The 20,229-nt window shown below is 41.7% G+C and overlaps 1 protein-coding gene across 9 annotated transcripts in view; it reads right to left on the bottom strand.

Moving 5' to 3' along the window:
• Positions 1-1,297: 1,297 nt before the first annotated feature.
• The window catches only part of letm2 (leucine zipper-EF-hand containing transmembrane protein 2), a 39,240-nt gene continuing 20,308 nt past the window's right edge, over positions 1,298-20,229 (bottom strand). For all 9 annotated transcript variants that reach the window (XM_078565607.1, XM_078565612.1, XM_078565606.1 and 6 more), the window contains 6 exons: positions 19,762-19,899; positions 8,998-9,201; positions 8,553-8,672; positions 6,051-6,167; positions 5,298-5,414; positions 1,298-2,633 (listed from right to left, as the gene is read on the bottom strand). In XM_078565607.1, coding sequence (XP_078421733.1) covers positions 2,577-2,633; positions 5,298-5,414; positions 6,051-6,167; positions 8,553-8,672; positions 8,998-9,201; positions 19,762-19,899 — 753 coding nt within the window. In that variant the 3' untranslated portion in view covers positions 1,298-2,576. The remainder of the gene's footprint in view (positions 2,634-5,297; positions 5,415-6,050; positions 6,168-8,552; positions 8,673-8,997; positions 9,202-19,761; positions 19,900-20,229) is intronic.

The raw sequence follows: 20,229 nt of genomic DNA, 5'->3' as shown, positions 1-20,229 counted from the left end.
AGTGAGATTCTTCTTTGAAACTAGGTCATTGTTCCCCTCGCTAAACTCTGGAGCCTGAAGCTTCAAAATATAACAGGTTAAATCTCCTACAGCTAAACTGACTTTTGGAGGGAGGGATTTTAATTGTAGCTTTATTTTACAGTTTTTGAAAGTGAAGGGCTCACTGAGTGAAAAGTATTTGTTTTGCCTTTGCATACTAGATTGGGATAGATATTCTCTGCAATCTGCAGAACCCCTCAGCATCATTGACCAGAAACACAACTGCACAAACCACAAAAAATGTCTTGGTCACTAAAGCAAGTCAGAGACTAGGTATTCTGCAGTCAGCAGTTGATCTTCTGAATTGACAAAGCCTCCATATTGCATGTGATGGAATACTGTCCATTTGACTCTATGGATGTTGCTCCAGCAACATTCTGCGCAAAGAAAGACAGCTTTATTACCCTACCAGCAGCTTAAACATCCACTCCCTCCATGACTAGCGTAGCAGGGTCTGAACTTGATCCTGGCGAAAGTGGGGGTGAGGTTGGGGGTGCGGTTGGGGGTGCTCCAAAACTAAAACTGTCCTTAGCTCCTTTCAGCTGTTCGTCTCCCAGGCATGGGGAAACTTATCTGGCCATGTGAGTGTGCCAGTCTCACTCAAATACTCAAATGACCAACCTCCCTCCTCAAGTGGCTGCCTGTTCCTTGTGCTATGTCTGTTCAGTCCAGAAGTTATTGGAGGCGGGCAGGGGTTGGATTTGAGAATTTTGAAGTTTTAACATCCCACCTTGTGTTTGGGAGCTAAGATTAATTTCCAATGGTCAGACAGGATATTGTGTTTCTGGCATCAGAATGTAATTTATCATGTTTCCAAGAATAGAAAAGGTAAAGCAGTGTTCTCTGTACTTGCAATGTTTGATGCTATCATGGTACTGGTACTTTTATATTCCTTGCCAATGGCTAACAAACCACAAAGGGCTTGATTTCAGGGTGGTGTTCTAAATTGAGAATTTGGGTGGTCTATGCAGAATACCACTGACTGCTGGTGTATTCTACAGTACTTGATTTACTGAACTTGCTTGTGGGTCACAACCTCATACCTGAATATCAATATTTCTTTCTTTTATCTGCTTTTAACAATAATAGAATGGAATATTTTAAAGATTATAGTGTCCTTTATTCAATCTGTGAATTGTGGCAGTATTGACCATGTGACTGGGGCAGTAATGCTTGTATAAAATGTAATCTTATTTTAAAAATGACACCTAAAATAGGAGTAAACAGCCAAAATGTAAATAATCAGTAAATAGAGGTGTTGATGTGAATTTGTGTCTTTTTTTTTATTGCATTTTGTAACTGCAATTCAGATCATTGACATAACCAAAGCCATTAACAAAACAGCAGGATTGGACTGGAATTCCTCTTCAAACCACTCTTGTTCACTCCTTCCAAAGTTAAACATCAGATGCTTCATATTTACTCACTGGCTGTAAGTGTGCTCAGCTTGTCCAGTGTCAGAGAACATGGTCAGTGGCTCTTTGGAAGTGGAACACTGCAGCTGAACAGGTGCGGTTCCACAAATCAAGTCCATCCATTAAATGGTTGTAGATGGTACAGTCACACATGTTGTTTAAAAAGACCAAAAGAATATGTTTGCATTTTCGTCAGCTTGCTTATTTTTCTCCCAATATTACCGCCCCAGCTTGGGAACAAAAAACTACTTTGATAACTCCAGGGCCAGTTCTGCTCTGCTTTCCCAACAGTAGAGAGAAGTAGCAAGGCAGCTGTTTCTGCTTGGAAAAATCACATAACTAAACAACTGATTACATGATAGGTGGGGTTATAAAATAAGGTGATCTATTCAACAATGGATCAATAAAAGAGCATAACTCTGAATGGGTGAGCAAAGGACATGTGCTGGTGATTAGCTCAAATTTTAACACAAACATTGCCACACCAAGCAGAAATCTATGTTTAGCACTCGATAAATAAATTAAAATTATGTCTTTCGGGCTGAGCATCAAGCTCCTGTTGTCTCATATCTGCACAGTACCATTCCCAGTTACAAGAGTATAGGAAGAAGCCCATTTTATCAAAACATGAGGCAGTTGGTCAGAGGAAAAAACCTATTGTAAATATTACTGACCGTGTAGTTTTATGTGTTTTTCCCTGCACAAATGCCATACAGAATACAAATTAATGAGATGTTTCAAAATTGGAACACTGGTCTGAAGTTTCTGTACAATGTACGGTCGTGCTTTGGGGAATTACTTTACCCTGTTCTCACTTCCAGTGTCACTGTCCTGCATCAAGAAAGACAAACTAGTAGTTTACATATACAGTGCTGTCATGACCACCTTGCCTCTCCTCATTAATGAGTGCTCTTTCGATGCAGCATTCATCTACAGGCTACCAGGGGGTAAGCAGTGTGATTGAAACTTTAACTGCACAACAGAAGCATGGGCTGCCACATGGGTATTACCAGACCGCCATAGTGTCCATTACTGGAGTTATCTTGACATTGTTCAGCTCAGAGAAGAGGTACCCTGGTGTTAGGAGTTTCTCCATGTTGATGGATGCTGCAGTATCTTAATTCATCCTGAACCATTTGCAGAGGCCTTGGTTTTCTGGGACTCTTCTCCATCTGCAGCCTGAAAAACAGCAGAAGTTGGAAAGTAGAAGACATTGCAGGACCAGGAATGGTAGAGAGACAGCAGGACTGCGGACACCAGCTGGAGCAAGTCAAGGAACAGGACATAGGGCCAGGAGCAGAAGCAGGGACACTCTGCATTATGTCCCCTTCAGTTTGAAGTATGAACAGGAGGCAAGAGGCAAGATTCCTGCAGCTTGGAGTAGGAGTAGAGGTAAGAGCTGGAGATTCCCTGTCTGCTGCCCTTTCTCCCGCAGCTCGGAGTGTGGGCAGGAGCAGGGACCCTCCCGCAGCTCGGGCAGGAGCTGGTGTCCCCCTGGCCCCTCGCCCCATACAACCAGCAGCTTTAAGGTGGGGCAGGAGCTTTAGCCTCCCTCCTGTGCCTCTTGTAGTTTGGAGTAGGGGAGGAGCAGTCTGCCTCCAGTCTACTGCCTCATGCCCTATGCTTGGGGCAGGGGCAGGAGCTGGAGCCCTTAAGCCTCCAACAGCTTGTAGGGCAGGAGCATGGGGTAAGAGAGCAGAGGAAGGATCCCTGGAGCTTGGAGCAGGAGTTGAAGCTCCCATGCCTCTTGCAGCTTGGAACAGGGGCAGGAGATGGAGCCCTCCTGTCTCCTGTACTGTGTCTCCTTCAGCTCGGAGCTGCAGCTGGGGCAAGTGCCCTCCTGTCATGACCCCCCACTGTCACTGAGAGGTGGAGCAGGAGCAGGCAACTGTCTCCTATCTCCCAGGCCCAAAGGAAGAGCAGGTGGCTTCTTGCCTCTGCATCTCGAGGCAGGTATAACAGCAGGAGCCCACAACTACACGTCTCGAGATGGTGGCTTCCTGCCTCCTTCCCTCAGTCACCAGCAATGTGGAGCAAGGACAGGATCCTCCTGCCCGCTGCATCTTGGAGCAGGTACAGGAATCGGAGCAGTAGTTCACAACTACCTGTCTCCAGGGGCAGAGGCTTCCTGCCTCCTTCCCCCAGTTGCCAACATTTAGAGCAGCACCCACCTGCCTCCTGCAGCTCAAGCAGCAGGAGGAAGAGGAAGAATGCACCTCCCTTACCACTCCGAGGAGGAGCAGGAGCCCAACGGCTTTCCAGGCTGGGAAGGAGCAGCAGGAGCAGGGGCCCTCCTGCTGCCTGTCTCTTGCCCCCCTATCTCCTGCGGTTCATAGCTGGACCATTCTGCCTCCCAAAGTAGGAACCCTCCTGCCTCTAGCCCCCTGGCTCCTACCCTCTGCCTTCTGCAGCTTGGAGCTAGAAACCAGAGGCCTCTTGCTGCTCAGAGGAGTATTCCAACCTCCTGCCTCTTCCAGCTCTGAACTAGAACAGGCAGACCAATTTACTGCAGCTTCATTTCTTAGCCCAGTTCATAATACCATTTGCTAAACAAAATATTGTGCTGGGCAGACACACAAGCATTGCACAAGATAATGTCCCAAATTGAAAAGGTCTGAGCACTAAAATTAATAGACCAGGCACAACAATGGAATTTTAAAGGGAACATTGGTGATGCCACACCAGCATGTCAGCCATCAGATTAATCTTAACTATCAGGGAAAAGTGGAACCGGACACAACAACAACAACTTTAAAATAGTAAAACATCCCAATACACTTAGCAGGATCTTTGTTAAACAACATTTGACATTGAGATGATCAAAGCCTTGGTCAAAGAGGCAGGTTCTAAAGTGTGTTTTAAATTAGTAAAGAGAAAGAGTTAGAGAGGGAATTTCAGAGCTTAGGAGAAAGATGGCTGAAGGCATGGCCACCAAAGGTGGAGTGAATGAACTAAGGGATGTGCAAGAGGCCAGACTTGTAGAAGCACAGAACTGCAGCAGATTACAGAGATAGGGATTTGAAAACCAGGATAAGGATTTTACATTGAAGGCGTTGCTGGACCTGGAACCCATGTATGTTAGTGAGCACAAGGGTGAAAGTGAATGCAACTTAGATACAGACTGCAGATTTTGAATCAGCTCAAGTGTATGGCGCATAAGAGATAGGAACTCAGCCAGGAGTGTTGGAATCAACAAGTTTAGAGGTAATTAAGGAACAGATGAGAGTTGTAGCAGCAGATGAGCTAAAATAGGGCAGAGTCAGCCAACGTTACAAAGGTAGAAGGTGATGGTCTTGGTGATCGTCCAGCTATGTGGTCAGAAGCTCATCTTGGGGTCAAAAACAACATCAACGGTTTTGAATGGCCCAGTTCAGCCTCAAACAGTTGCCAGTGAGAGGAATGGTGTCTGGGAGTCCAGTTTCTAGCAAGAACTGAAAACAACAGCTTTGATCTTCTCAATCAATTGTTGACTCAAAATCGTGCTCATCCAGCACTGGACCTTAGACAAGCAATGTGACAATTTTTGAGGCCGAGAAGGGATCAAGGGAGGTGGTGGTAAGGTAGAGCATAAATTGCGGCAGCTGGTGTTGTGTTTTTGGATGATGTTGTCATCATGTAGATGAAAAACAAGAGGGGGGCCAAGAATAAATCCTTGAGGGAGATCAGACAGAACGGTCTGGAAGTGCGATGAGAACACACTGATGATTTTCTGGCATTGACAGTAAGAACATTTGAGGTAAGCGTGGTTTGAATTTTTAAAAAATTCTTCTCTTCAACAAACTTAGCAGGGTTGCATCCTGATTTTAAATAAACAGTACAGTCAAGTGTAAGTCACATTCATACCTTTGTGCTTTTCAATGTTGGGGCCAAGTCAGGCAATGTCTCAGAAGCTGGTGGGGTTGATTCTTCAGTGATCTTTTGTCCCTGTAGCTCTTTGTTCAGGGTACCAGTAATACCCAGCTGGAGGGTAAAGATCACAATGGGTATAACTAATAATAATATAATTCATCAGAATCAATTTTACTGGTGTAGCAAGTCTTCATTAAGAGATCTACAAGCTGCTATCCTTCCTGTCAGTTCAGCAAAATCAGTATACCAAATACATTTTATTTAAAATTCCTCTTTTCCCCTCATTTAAAAAATATTAATTTATATTCTCAACCTCTAGAACCTTAGCTTTCCTGCCTGAACAGAAAACCTACTCAAAAGCCCCTCCGAAAGTAAATTGAGTCAGGTGTGCCAAGAGTTCAAAATTACTTGCCTGCTTATTTTCCTGGCCTCGATCCTTGGCACATTTACAATTTGGGATCCATATTAAGAAAAATCATAGGTATTGTCCAGCTACAGCACAGTATATTGGTGCATACATAACCATATGTTGGACTGCTGGCATTTCAATTGACTGTACTTAATCATGCACACATAAGATCAATAGCAAAGTATAGATGAGAAGCTGGAGCTTCCAACATTATAATAACTAAAAAGAGATGAAAGCACAATAAAGTTTCCTTCACTGGCCTGCTTCACCATTTACAGCAATACCAATTTATATACCAATACCATCTTGGAGGAAAAGTCACCAAAGAAGAAAGTCACCTCAATTTTTGGCACACTCTGTCTAATAGATTTTGGTTTGACATCAGTCAGGTACATAGCACGAGACAACAGTAGCAATGAAGGAGGCACGTTTTCTTTCAGGTGCAACTCAAGCCACTGCGGAGAAAGGAGTTGATTAATTTATAAAATTGTACTTCTTTTCAATATAGAGACTCTCATAATAAAGATCAGTTTTACAAAAACATCTGTGTTTTTTCTATGCTATTTTTAGAAATTTTCCTGAGCAATGCTGGTAATGTTTTATTGTATATTGTTGAAAGGGTTACTCAGTACGATGTTATGAAGGAACTAGTTGCTTCCATTCCATTAACCCTCAACCACTGAATCATCAATTCAGCTATTGGCTGCATCGTCTGTCTTGGGTCATCACTGGAATAAATGACTAACTTTAGAGATGGCCTACACATCTTTGTGCAAAAGATTCAAATAACCCAAGGTTCTGTGAGCATCTATACAGTGGACACCAAAATAGGTGGGAAAGTAAGTTGCATGAAGAAATAAGAAATTTACAAATGGATATGAACAGGTTAGGTGAATGGGCCAAAATTTGGCAGATGGAGTTTAACGTGGATAAGTGTGAGGTTATCCATTTTGGTCGGAAGAATAAAAAGGCGACTTATTATTTAAATAGAGAGAAACTTCAGAATGCTTCAGTGCAGAGGGATCTGGGTGTCCTTGTGCATGAATCGCTGAAAGCTAGTATGCAGGTACAGGAGGTAATAAGAAAGGCAAATGGAATTTTGGCATTTATTGCTCAAGGAATAGAGTATAAAAATAGGGAAATGTTGTTGCAACTGTATAAGGCATTGGTGAAACTGCACCTGGAGTACTGTGCACAGTTTTGGTCCCCTTGAGAAAGGATGTAGTTGCATTGGAGGCGGTTCAGAGGAGGTTCACTAGATTGATTCCAGAGATGCGGGGCTTGTCTTATGAGGAGAGATTGAGCAGTTTAGGCCTATACTTGCTAGAGTTTAGAAGGATGAGAGAAAATCTAATTGAGGTATATAAGATGCTAACGGGGATAGACAAAGTAGATGTGGAGCATTCTAGAACGAGAGACCTATAGTTTTAGGCTAAGGGGTGGTAGATTTAATCAGAGATGAGGAGGAATTACTTTTCTCAAAGGGTCGTGAATCTGTGGAATTCACTACCTCAGAGTGCAGTGGATGCCGGGATGCTGAATAAATCTGAGGAGGAGATAGACAGATTTTTATTAAGTAGCGGGTTGAGAGGTTATGGGGAGAGGGCGGGAAATTGGAGTCGAGGCCGAATGAGATCAGCCATGATCGCATTGAATGGCAGGGCAGGCTCGAGGGGCTGAATTGCCCAGTCCTGCTCCTAGTTCTTATGTTCCGCTCTGGTTTTTCTGCCACCACAAAATAAATGAGACAAATGAAACTAGGAAGTAACCTTACAACAAAACCTCTGGCCAATACTAAGTTTTGTCCTGCCTGAATGTCAACTTAAAAAGTTGTTCTCCAAAATGAAATTGTAGATCACTAACTGTGGAAACTAAAATGAAAGCTAACGATAGGATTGTTGGAACTCTGCCCTCCCTTTTCAATGTAGCAGGCCACTACAATACTGTCCAGCGGCATACATATCAGTTTGCAATGTTCGATGGTCTGAAAGCTAAACAGAATTAACCTTACTGATCTGAATTTCAATCTACAGGTACTTCAAATACATTGCTCAACTGATGTGCCCAAATCCAGTTCCCCTGTACATCAATGCCCTAACTGTCAACTGACATCAACATTGTCAACTGGTACAAAGGTTGTTAAAAAGATAGTACATTGTCATCCAGATATTTTGTGGTCTCCAAAAATAGACCTGGGGACTGTATCTACACTAGACTCAGGATCCTAAACTTAAACGACAACAGCAGAAATTCAAATTTGCCATACCATCGTGATTATTCTTGCAGTGTGCCCAAGGGTTGGAAGTGACCCGAAGGATGAGGGAATGCAATGTTCTTGGGTTGGGGGCTTGGTGAGGGAAGAAGAAAAAGAGCTTTTTGGTTGCCTTGTACAGTAAATATTCGAGCTTAACTTTACAACTGGAAAATAGAATTTTGTTTGGCACTCAAACGGCAAATATCACATAGGTTATTTTCCAGTTATCCCTGGATATTCATATTAATTTATACAGGAATCATATGGTCTCATTGGAAAAAAAAGCAGCTACAGCTGGCATAGCACCTAAAAAACCAATGTCAAGTGTTACATCATGAGGAAAAATGAAACTGGTCTATTTAGTTACTGACCCGAGTCCCTGCCAGCGTCTCAACTCAAACCTTCAGCTCAGTAAAGCTTTGCTAGTAAGCAAGATTAAGAGCATGCATCCAGGAAAAATAGTTGGGAGTTTAGAAGAATGCGTGCTTAAAATTTTCAGCAATGTTTATTTTGTACTTGTTTCATTTGCACATTGATAAATTGCAAGCATACACACATATATACTAGTTTCTACCATATTCGGCACCTGTGTGAGCTGTTCATGTAGCTGCTTTTCTGTCAATCCCAATGATCTCATTCCCCTTGCTCTGCATGCTGTTTGTAGTTCTGACACAGTCAAAAAGTTACAACCTTCTTTGGCAATCATCTACAAAACCACAAGAGGGATTACCAATAACAGGACAGAAATAATTACTTTTCCACGTAAGACTCAAGTGCTTTGAAACTCAGTTCTTAAAATAACTCAGTATGAGCACCTTTGGCCACCATTTTAGAAGTAACTATTTACTTTTAAGAAGGCAGAGAAAATGGATTCTTACAAAATGGGTAACTTTATGCTAAAATACAAAGAGGTGAATTTCAAAGTAAAAAGTTCACCAGTTTTGTTTTGAAACACTACGATTGTTGTTTCAAAGAAAACTCTTATTTTGCCTTAAAAACTAGAGAATAAATGTCTGTAATTCTGCACTTACTTCATCATCTGCTTTTATGGATCTTAGTTCCATCTGGAGCTGGAAGCGAAGCAGGTTGTTTGTACCAAAAGGCTGCAGTTCCAAAAGCTTACACAGTGCCACGAGCTGAGGACGGCTCAGGTGCTCCAGGGTCAACTCATCTTCAAAGTGCTTGGAGAAACGCACTATGTCCTGAGTGCTTGGATTTTCCCCTGAGCGACGCACCTTCACATACGTACACACAGAATTAGACAATAATTGAAATTCTAGCTTCATTCATTCCACTGTTGCTTTTTATAAAATGTAAGTTAATCTAATTTGATTTGAAATAAAATGTATAAATACTTGAAAATACAATGTGATGGGGTTGCCTCAACTTCAATCCTGTAAGTGAAGTTCAAGTATTTTCCACCTTCCAAAGTACCTGTTCCAAGCAAGAACTCTTCAGAGCTCTGTCATCATATTTTGAGGAGAAATGAATTAACCAAATCAAATGGCTCATGTGAGTTTTTTTAGATTTTAGGGCACCGGTTGCATTCTGATTGATTATGATTAGTTATGTTTAATGTTTTGTGTCCAACTGCCAACCCATGCTGTTCTGGAAATGTAAACAGATCTTGGGACAAACTTTAACTATTCCACTGCATCACATTCTTGTTAGCACTCAGGTACTTGTTGTATCCAAAATAATGAGTTGGTTTTTCATTACCCCAACATGGATTTTTAATTTTCTGCAGTTTGAAGCGATTTTCCATTTGTTTTTGCACATAAACCAGAATGGAATTTGGGACAGACTTGTGAGAGACTTGCCTGATGACTTAATGTGAAGTGTCCTGAAATTAGTTTGTGTGGGATGAGGTGCAAGCGAGTGAAATGTCTTTAAATATAAACACATTATTTCATAAAGTTTCCCAATATAATAAACTAAAAAGATAAATATTAGGAGCAGGAGTTTCTGAAAATTGAAACCACTCCCAACCCCAACAGTTGGAGTCAGTGGCTGCAGAGAGAAAGAAGTTAGTGTGAAATCTGTAAAAATGTTGTACAAATTATTGTTTCTTTTGTCAATTTTACTATTATTATTTCAAATTTGTTACTTTGTGCTGGAAAAATCTGCTCTTTATACAAGGAGCTAAAGCAACTGTGGCCCTGAAACCTCATGCTGTGTACATCTGCCAAGTTGTTCCAATAAAAAGTGCTGTGTGGTGCAATATGCCTGCAGAGCAATAAAGACCAGTCATAAAACAGACATTAGATTATATATTTACTAAAAATAGCAGCTGCAAATAACACTTGAATGATTACTGTTCTTATAATTTTTAAACGTTTGCAATCATGTAGAGAACTGAGATATCAATAAAAATTAAAAACCCACCAACAACTTGGCAAGAGATAAAGACTGCCGACTTTACGTTAATAAATAGAAACAGCCTAAATGGCACAAGAAATGTGAAAAAGTAAACTTAAGTTTTTTTCTTCACGTCAGGTGGGTGTAATAAGTTTTATAAAGAATATGATTATACCATATGGCAGACAATATCGTATTCAGCTGTTCAAAAACGCACCTGCCTTTAAGTCTACAGAGTCTCATTGCGACAGCTTCCTGAGGTAAATGATAAATAGGCGATGGTTTGGCAGACAGTATTCTTTATCACTACATAATTATGGATGACCAAAGTCGTTTGTCCCAGCTTGATTCATTTCGCGAGGTCCTAATGGCTCCTCATCATAATGTCACATTGCTTTTTAAATGATTGCAGGGTTTTTGCCTCCACAGCTCGATCTAGGTTTATTCCACATGTTGATCACCTTTTGTGTGAAGAAGAATTTCCTGATATCTGTCCCAAAAATACCCTTCTATATAATTTAAACTCAGAATAGGTTTCAACTAAAGTAATGTTCTGGGTTAAATTTTTCGATACACTTAACTATTTTAGATGACTCTGCAAGACCTATCTGTGCCTCATTTCTTTGCTAAAAAACCCAAGGTTCTCAAATCTTTCCTTATAACTCAAGACTGCTGACACTAATTCAATTCCCTTTTGAAAACTGCGATTGAATCTGCCTCCATCACACGCTCAGGCAGTGTATTCCAAATCCTCATTCCAGTGCATTCCAATCCAGATCCAGTTCCTGCGTAAAAAAGCTCTTCCTCATATCGCCATTGCTTCTTTAGCCAATTACCTTAAATCAGTGTCCTCTGGTTCTCAATCCTTCTGCCAATGGGAACAATTTCTCCTCATCTCTCTGTCCAGACCACCTTTCGAACGCCTCTGTCAAATCCCCTCTTAAACGTTTCTTCTCCAGGGAGAACAAACCCAGCTTCTCCAATCTACTCATGTAACTGAAGTCACTCATCCCTGGAACTATTCTCAAAATGTTTTTCTGTGCTCTCTCTCAAGCTTTTACATCTTTGCTAAAGTGTGGTTCCCAGAATCATACTCCAGTTGAGACCAAACCATTGTTTATAAAGGCTTGTCATAACTTTCTTGGTTTTGTACTCAATCCAATTGTAAATCCCAGGGTCCTGTCTGTCTTTTAAACTACTTCCTCAACCTGCCCTGCCATCTTCAACAATTTCTGCACATGCACCTCTTGGTGTCTCTGTTCTTGCACTATTGCCTGTCCTCATTGTTCCTACCAAAATGTATCACTTAACACTTCTCTGCACTAAATTTCATCTGCCTCATGCCTGCTCATCTGCTCACTCTACCAGCCTGCCATGTCCTCCTATAGAATCTGAGATGATGCCACAAGAGCTTCAACTTCATTACTTCAAAATGCATAATTATGATGGGAATAATGTGAGGATGGATCGGAATTAAAATCAGCCATTATACATGTACACAAAAAGGAAAGTGCTGGCCAAGGAGAGCTCTGAATGAAGAAGAAATTGTTAGTTTAATTGATTACGTTTTAAGAGATCATGTCAAGAATAATGATGGTTACATTGATTATGCTGAATTTGCAAAGACACTAGAGTAAAAGGGATGCATAAACATGGGAGTTTGTCAGAAAACTGGTCCTCTGTCTTCAAGTAACAGGTGAACCTCATTTAAAATGAGTAGTCTAACTATCTGAGACAAGGCAACATCACGTGTTACCAGATTGCATTTCTCAGGTGTTGTCACAAGCATCTGCATCTATAATATTTCTCCTTTGGTCAACTGCATATTGCCAATAAACTCCTTCACCAGGATACCCAATGGTTCCAGACACTTGCAAAAGTAATTTGTCATCTCAGCAGCTGAGGCCTTCATAGGAGCTACATGTATCGTCTTGAATTCATCCTTTTTGATAATTCTTTGCTGAATATGCTGAGATTTCATGCAGAACAGTAAGCATGGCAATGTCTGTTTCACTATCCTCCTCCTGTTTCACATACTTCCAAGTTCCAGGGAAGGCCGTGGCTAGCAGGACATTGTTCTGCGGGAGGGTATCAGCCAGAGGTTGTGGTTCACATTGGTACTAATGACTTAGGTAGGAAGGGGGATGTGGTCCTGCGATCAGAATTTAGGAAGCTAGGTCAAAAATGAGCAAGCAGGACCTCAAATGCAGTAATCTCCGGATTACTCCCATTGCCACATGCAAGTGAATACAGAAATAGGAGAATAAGGAAGATGAATGCGTGGCTGGAAAGATGGTGCAGTAGGGAGGGCTTCAGATTCCTGGGACTGGCTCTGGGGGAGATAGTACCTGAACAAGCCGGATGGGTTGCACCTGAACAGAGTTGGGACTGAGTTCCTTGCGGGGCATTTTGTGAGTGCTGTTGGATGGGCTTTAAACTAACTTGGCAGGGGTGTGGGAACGAGGAGAAAATATTAGAGAGAATATCAGGGTGCACAAAATACTGGGAGAGACAGATAGCACTAGTATAGAGAAGAGTAAGTTAATAGGTGGAGTCGGAGTAAGGGAGAAAGTAATAAAGTCTAAATCTGGGTTACTGCGCATGTATGTGAACGCATGGTGTATAGCAAATAAGATTGGGGAGTTACAAGTGCAGATTGCCATATGGAAATATGATATTGTGGCGATAACAGACCTAGCTCAAGGAAGGGCAGGACTAGGTGTTAAATATTCCTGTGTACAAGTTGTTCAGTAAAGACAGGAAACAAAGAAAAGGAGGAGGGGTGGCAGTATTGGTTAAGGAGAGCACTGCAGTGCTGGAGAAAGAGCACGTCCCAGAGAGTTCAAGGACAGAATCAATTCGGCTAGAGCTAGGAACAAGAAGGGTGCAATTACATGGCTCAGTATAGTCTGTAAACGCCAACTAGGGGCAAGGATGTAAAGGAACAAATTTGCAGGTAAAAGACAGAGAGATGCAGATATTATAGACTAGTTATAATGGAGGACTTTAATTACCCAAATGTAGACTGGGACAGTGGTAGTGTAAAGGACGTAGAGGAGAAAGAGTTCCTAGTGTTCAAGAGAATTTTCTACAGCAGAATGTGTCCAGTCCAACAAGAAAGAATGCATTATTGGACCTGGTTCTTGAAAATGAGGTGGGCCAAGTAGATCAGGTGTCAGTGAGGGAACATTTAGGAGACAGTGATCATTGTATCACGAGGTTTAGGATGACAGTAGAGAAAGACAATGTGCAATCCAGAGAAAGACAATGTGCAATCCAGAGCAAGAATAATTAACTGGGGGAAAGTCGACTTCAATGGGGCAAGGGCGGAGCTGGGCCAGATAGACTGGAACCAAATGTTGGCAGGAAAAACTGTAGCTGAACTGTAGCTACCTTCAAAGAAGAAATGGTTCAATCACAGTCAATTTATTTACTCTCAAAAGGGAAAGGTAGGGCAAACAAATCTAGGGCTCCCTGGATGAAAAAGGAGATAGAAACTAAGATAAAGAAGAAAAAGTGTACTTATTACAGGTGTCAGGTGCGGAATGCAGTAAGTTCAGAGGTGAAGTGAAAAAGCAAATAAGAGAAGCAAAGAGAGGCTATGAGAAAAGACTGGCATAAAGGGGAATTCCAAAGTTTTCTATCAGCAGCACACAAATGGTAACCAGGTGGTAAAAGGAGTAGGAGGGCCAATTAGGGACCAAAAAGGAGATTTATACATGCAGGCAAGGGGGCATGGCTGAGGTGTTAAATGAATACTTTGCATCCATCTTTACCAAGGAAGCAGATACTACCGAGGCCACGGTGACAGAGGAGGAAACTCTGTCGCTAGAAGGTTCAAAATTGATAAGGAGGAAGTGTCGGTACTTAAACTTGTCAAGGCATCAGGACCAGATGAGATGCATCCAAGGATATTTAAGGAAGACAGACAGGAAATTCCAGGGGTACTGGCCATAATCTTTCAATCTTCCCTAGACTCAGGGGAGGTGCCAGAGGTCTGGAGAATTGAAAACATTACGCCCTTGTTCAAAAAAGGTTGCAAGAATAAACCCAGCAATTACAGACCAGCCAGTTTAACTTGAGTGGTAGAGAAGCTTCTAGAAGCACTTATTCGGGACAGAATTAATAGTCACATGGAAAAATGTGGGTTGATTAGGGAGAGCTAGCATTGATTTCTAAAGGGGAAATCACGTTTAACTAACTTGGAGTTTCTTGAAGAGGTAACAGAGAGGACTGATGAGGGTAATGCTGTTGATGTGCTGTACATGGACTTTCAAAAGGCATTTGATACAGTACCACACAACAGACTTGTGAGAAAAGTTATAGCTCAAGGAATAAAAGGGACAGTAGCAACATGGATACAAAATTGGCCGAGTAATAGGAAACAGGGAGTAATGGTTAATGGGTATTTTTCAGGTGGAGGAAGGTTTGGAGTCGAGTTCCCCAGGGGTCAGTATTGGGACCCTTGCTTTTCCAGATATAAATTAATGATCTAGATCTTGGTGTGCAGGGGACAATTTAAAAGTTTGTGGATGATACGAAACTTGGAAGCATTGTAAACTGTGAGGAGGACAGTATAGGACTTCAATAGGACATAGGCAAGTTGGTGGAGGGGGCAGATAGGCGGCAAATAAAGTTCAATGTGGAGAGGTGTGAGGTGATGCATTTTGTTAGGAAGAACATGGAGACACAATATAAAATAAAGGGTTCAATTCTTAAGGAGCACAAGGGCAGAGAGACCTGGGTGTATATGTGCATAGAACATTGAAATTGTCAGGACAGGTGGAGAGAGCAATTAATAAAGCATACAGTATCCTGGACTTTATTAATAGTGACATAGGGTGCAAGAGCAGGGAGATTATGCTGAGTTTATATAAGACATTAGTTAGACTTCAGCTGGAATACTGTGTACAGTTCTAAGCGCCACACTGTAGGAAGGATGTGAACACATTGGAGAGAATGCAGAAGAGGTCTACAAGAACGGTTCCAGGGATGAGAAACCTCAGTTATGTAGATATAACAATCAGAGAGATTGTTCTCCTTGGAGAGGAGATTTGATAGAGGTGTTCAAAATCATGAGCAGGCTGGATAGATAGGGAGAAACTGTTCCCACTTGTAAAAGGATCAAGAACAAGAGAGCACAGATTTAAAGGTGATTTGCAAAAGCAGCAAACGTGACGTGAGAAAAAAACTTTTTCACACAGCGAGTGGTTCGGTTCTGGAATGCACTGCATGGAAGTGTGGTGAAGGCAGGTTGAAGAGACGCATTCAAGAGGGCATTAGGTGATTAATTGAATAGAAACAATGTGCAAGAGAAAAGGCAGGAGAATGGCACTAAGTCATAATGCTCAGAGAGCCAGTGCAGACATGATGGGCCGAATGGCTGTCTTCTGCATGGTACTATTATGTGGTTCTGTGAAAGCTGTTTACCAACATCCACACCACAGGTGCCATTCCAAACATCAGGCATCAATCCAAGATAGTAGCCATTACCAAGACAGGGAAACCACTCGATATCCCACACAGCCATTGCCCCATCACCTTGTTCTAAAAAACACCTGGAACACCTCCTGCTAAACAGACCAAGTCCTGCTCTCGAATCAATTACTTTCCCCAATAGTCAGGTTTTTGCAGAGGCTGCAACTGTTCCAAGCGGGTCCTGACACTGACTGTGGCCAGTTTCCAGAAAGGTCTGAAGACAGCAACCACCTTTGTTGACTTAACCTGTACCTTGACACAGTGTGGCACACAGGCATCCTGCTGAAACTCTCCATGCTGCTGCCCTACAATGATTCATCTCCATAACCAGCAACTGATAGTTCCATGTGCATCTTGGTGATGAATCAACTGCCCATACATAACCAACAACAGGCTGCCAAAGGGATCATACCTTGCATCAGCTCTCAACATATATACCAGTGATCTCCCTCCCACAGAGTTGTGGTTCTTTGCATATGCTGAAGTCTTGGCCCTGGCTTTCCAGTCTAAAGAATGTCCGGACACTGAGAAAACACTCACTGAAGATCTAAGTTCTCTGGAGGCCTACTTCAGAAAATGGATACTTCAACCAAATGCTGCCAAGACTATTGTTTCAGCCTTTCACTTGAACAATTTGAAAGCCAGAAAATAACTTCAAATCCAGTTCTGTAGCGTGCCACTCCATAGAACTATTGAAAAGTTAGGGTGCAGAAAGAGGCCAATCGGTCCATCGTGTCTGCACTGGCCAAGAAAATAAACTAGCCACTCATTTTAATCCCACTTTCCAGCACCTGGTCCATAGCCTTGCAGGTTACAGCACTCATCCATGGCCCACTGACAAAATATCTTGCCATAACACTTGAACTTGCATTGCCGGTAGGTCAGTGTCTCCAGAACACCAGAGCTAAGGTCAAGACCAGGGTGAGTCTCATATAGAAACTGATGGATACCACTGGGGCAGCAGAGCCAACAATCCACACACTGCTTTACTTGCCCTGGCCTACCCAACAGCAGAGTACTGCTGCTCAACCTGGCTTAGGAGCTGCCACACAAACGGGGTCGATATCCACCTCTGGGAAGCCATAAGAATTAATTTCTGGGGCGTTGAGAGATCAACACAACTTAAGTGGATTCTTGCGCTAGCACATACTGAATCTCCCGATATCAGCAGGGAAAACATCCTCCTCAAAGAACACCACTGCTAACATCTAATGAAGCATTCCCATTGACACAGGACCTCAAAAAAAAACCCATATCTGAAATCCCTTCTAGAACACATTCTACATCCTACAAACTGATGACAGCCCACACCTCCTTGCTGACTGCAAACAACACAAGCCACAAACAACTAACTGATCCTAGTAATGAAGTCCCAGGTTTCAACCTTCCGTGGAAAATCTGGACAACTCTCAACCGCTTGAGGACCAGGGAAGATGTAGCCATTTGCTTCATGAAACATGAGCAACAACTTAAATTGTGACTGTGGCCATCACAGTCAGATCATCGCCACATATTGAACTTCTGCCCTTAGAGGTATCAGAGCCATTCACACTGCAACAGCCGAAGCTGTAGAATGGATTGCTGACCTTGACATGTAACTGTAACTGCTTTCCCAGCTATACAAATAAAAAAGAACTTCCAGTTTGTTTCATCTGCAAATTTTGAAATTGTGCCCTGTACGCACAAGTCTAGGTCATTAATATATATCCAAAAAAAGCAGTGGTCTTAGTATCAACCCCGAGATACTCCCTTCCAGTCTGAAAAATAATTGCTCACACACCCAACTTTGTATCATTCTGCCACTGCAATGTAATTGGCTCAGTCACTGGAAGCAAAGGGTGGTGATGGATAGATGTTTTTCAGGCTGGGCGGTGTTCACAGTTTCACAAGGGTAGTATTAAGTCCACTAAAATTTTTCATAAAAGACCCAGACTTGGATGTAGGGAGCAACATTATTAAGTTTGCAGATTATGTAAAACCTGGCAAACTAATCAACAGTGATGAGGATATTTATACGCTTCAGGATGACATAGAAAGGAAACGTGCAGAAGCATGGCACATGGAGTTCAATGCAGAAAAATGTGAAGTGGTGCACTTCAGGAGGACTAACATGGAAAGACAGTATATTAAAAATGGTATGATTTTTGAAAAATCCAGATAAGTAGAGAGATCTTACTGCTCTTATATCCAAATCTTTAAAAGGTAACACTGCAAGTTGATAAGATGGTTAAAAAAGCATATAGGTTACTTGTACTTTTATATTCAATTCCTCCATTTATAAACAAAGCGACCATGCTAGAGCTTGGTCAATCATTGGTTAGCCCTCAGTTAGAGTATTGTGGGCAGTTCTGGGGAAGCAGGAAAATGTAAAGGCCTTAGGCTACAAAGCAGGTTTACTAGGAGAGCCAGGGATGAGGAAATTCTGTTATGAGAAGAGGTTGGAAAAATTTAGGACTGTTTCTCTTGAAACGGAAGATTTTAAAGAGTTGTTAGGAACTGGAATGCTCTTCCTGGAAAGGAAGCTGATTCTATAAATAATTTTAAAAGGGAGTTGAACAGCTACTGGAAAATGAAGAACTCAAGTGGGTTAGGGACAAAACGTGGGAATAAGCACAGCTGATCTTTCCAAGGACTAGCATGGGACGAATGGCCTCCTTTGGTGCTGTTTGTTTCCTTGATTCTATGTTGAATGCTGAGTCTGCTGACACTCTTAGAATTCTTTCAAATTCAGCCTCAATGTTATAATGTCATGAATGAGGAATACTTGTTGTTTACTTCTCTTTCTGCATTCAACTTGAACTCCCACCGTTCTTTCCGTGTGCTTGCTTGTTCAACTCATCCACGTTTCCTCAGCTACCTTTGGGTCCATTGCCTCTCACTCAATATCATCTCCACATTTGACCACTTTGTATTTAGTTCTGCCTCAAGGTCTTGCACGTAAATTACCAAAAGCAGTGGATCAGCACCACGCCCTGAGGCACTGTATTTGGTACTTACCCCTTTAGCTATTCTGATGAAACTCGTTTACCAAAGAATCATTATTTTCTACCCTTCAAATGGTTTCTATTCATTGCCAAGGTTTACCCTGAATTCTTTGTGACGTTAATGAATAGCCTGTTGCATGGAATTTCGTGAAGTCTTTTTGAAGTAGAGAGAAACCGTCATTATGCTATTTTTCCATTTCCAATCACTTGGACAAATGTAGATTAATTAAGGAAAGCTGGCATGGACTAGTTAAGGGCAAATCATATTTAACTATCTTGCTTGAGTTTTTTCATGAAATGACAGAGAGGTTTGATGAGGGTAATGTGGTTGATGTGATGTAGGTGGACTTCCAAAAGGCATTTGATAAAGTGCTAGATAGCAGATTTGTCAAAGTTAGAGCCCAAGGAACAAAAGGGACAGTAGTAGCACAGATACAAAATTGGCCAAGTTTCAGGAAATAAAGTTTCACGGTGAAGATAAAGGCAAAATACTGGATGCTGGAACTCTGAAACAAAAACAAAAAATGCTGGAAAAACTCAGCAGGTCTGACAGCATCTGTGGAGAGAAAGACAGAGTTAATACGGACTCGAAACGTGAACTCTGTCTTTGTCTCCACAGATGCTGTCAGATTTTTTGTTTTTGTTTCATGGTGGAGAGTTGTTTTTTGGACTGGAGGAAGGTCTGTAGTGGTATTCCCCCAGGGGTCAGTGTTAAGGCATTCATGAGACAACCCTTCAAGACAAGAAAAAAAGTTAGTGTGTACTTAAAGTTAGTGTTTATCTCTCAAAGTAGCATTTAAATGATTTGGATTTGAGTTTCCCCCAAGGATATAGACTATCCTCTGCCAAAGACTCCATTTAACCAGCCACTATAAGACCCACAAGTTGCTTTGCGATGGTAATATTAGCCCCCTTAGGGGAAGTATCTGGCAATTACTTAACAACACAAGATCTACATGAATGCTTGAAGCAAACCTTCTGTACATAGGAAGAAAACAGTTTGGTAGCCTCTCCACTTTCTGCTTTATTCCTTTTAGCCATTTCTGCAATAGTTTCCTGGAGAAATTTTGCAAGCTCAAGTTTTGCTGCCAGTTTATTTTTCTGATTTTCTTCCTAGAAAACAAACAAATTACCAAACCCAGTTGGACAAAATTCTTGCAGTTAGGGAACAGCAGTTTTAGACATTTCACATCAATGCTCTTATTCGCAACTTGTCATTGTATATTAAAAAGCACAGCCTTCTCTGAATATTGTAATTCCTTGTCATTCTCAACATCAGCTAGGCATATGTTTAGGCATCAATCAAATACAAAATTTATAATAATAAATGTAAGTTTTCTTTGAACGAAGCAGCAATCACAGTGAACTGCAGTACCTTTCTCAGTTTGACTGAATTATGCTGAATAGTTCTTGATTCAACCTTGCTCACGTGGGAATATGGAA

The sequence above is a fragment of the Cetorhinus maximus genome, chromosome 20 (assembly GCF_964194155.1).
Source record: "Cetorhinus maximus chromosome 20, sCetMax3.hap1.1, whole genome shotgun sequence".
Lineage (NCBI taxonomy): Eukaryota > Metazoa > Chordata > Chondrichthyes > Lamniformes > Cetorhinidae > Cetorhinus > Cetorhinus maximus.
The sequence above is the reverse complement of the archived record's forward strand: the minus strand, read 5'-3'. Positions and strand labels throughout refer to the sequence as shown.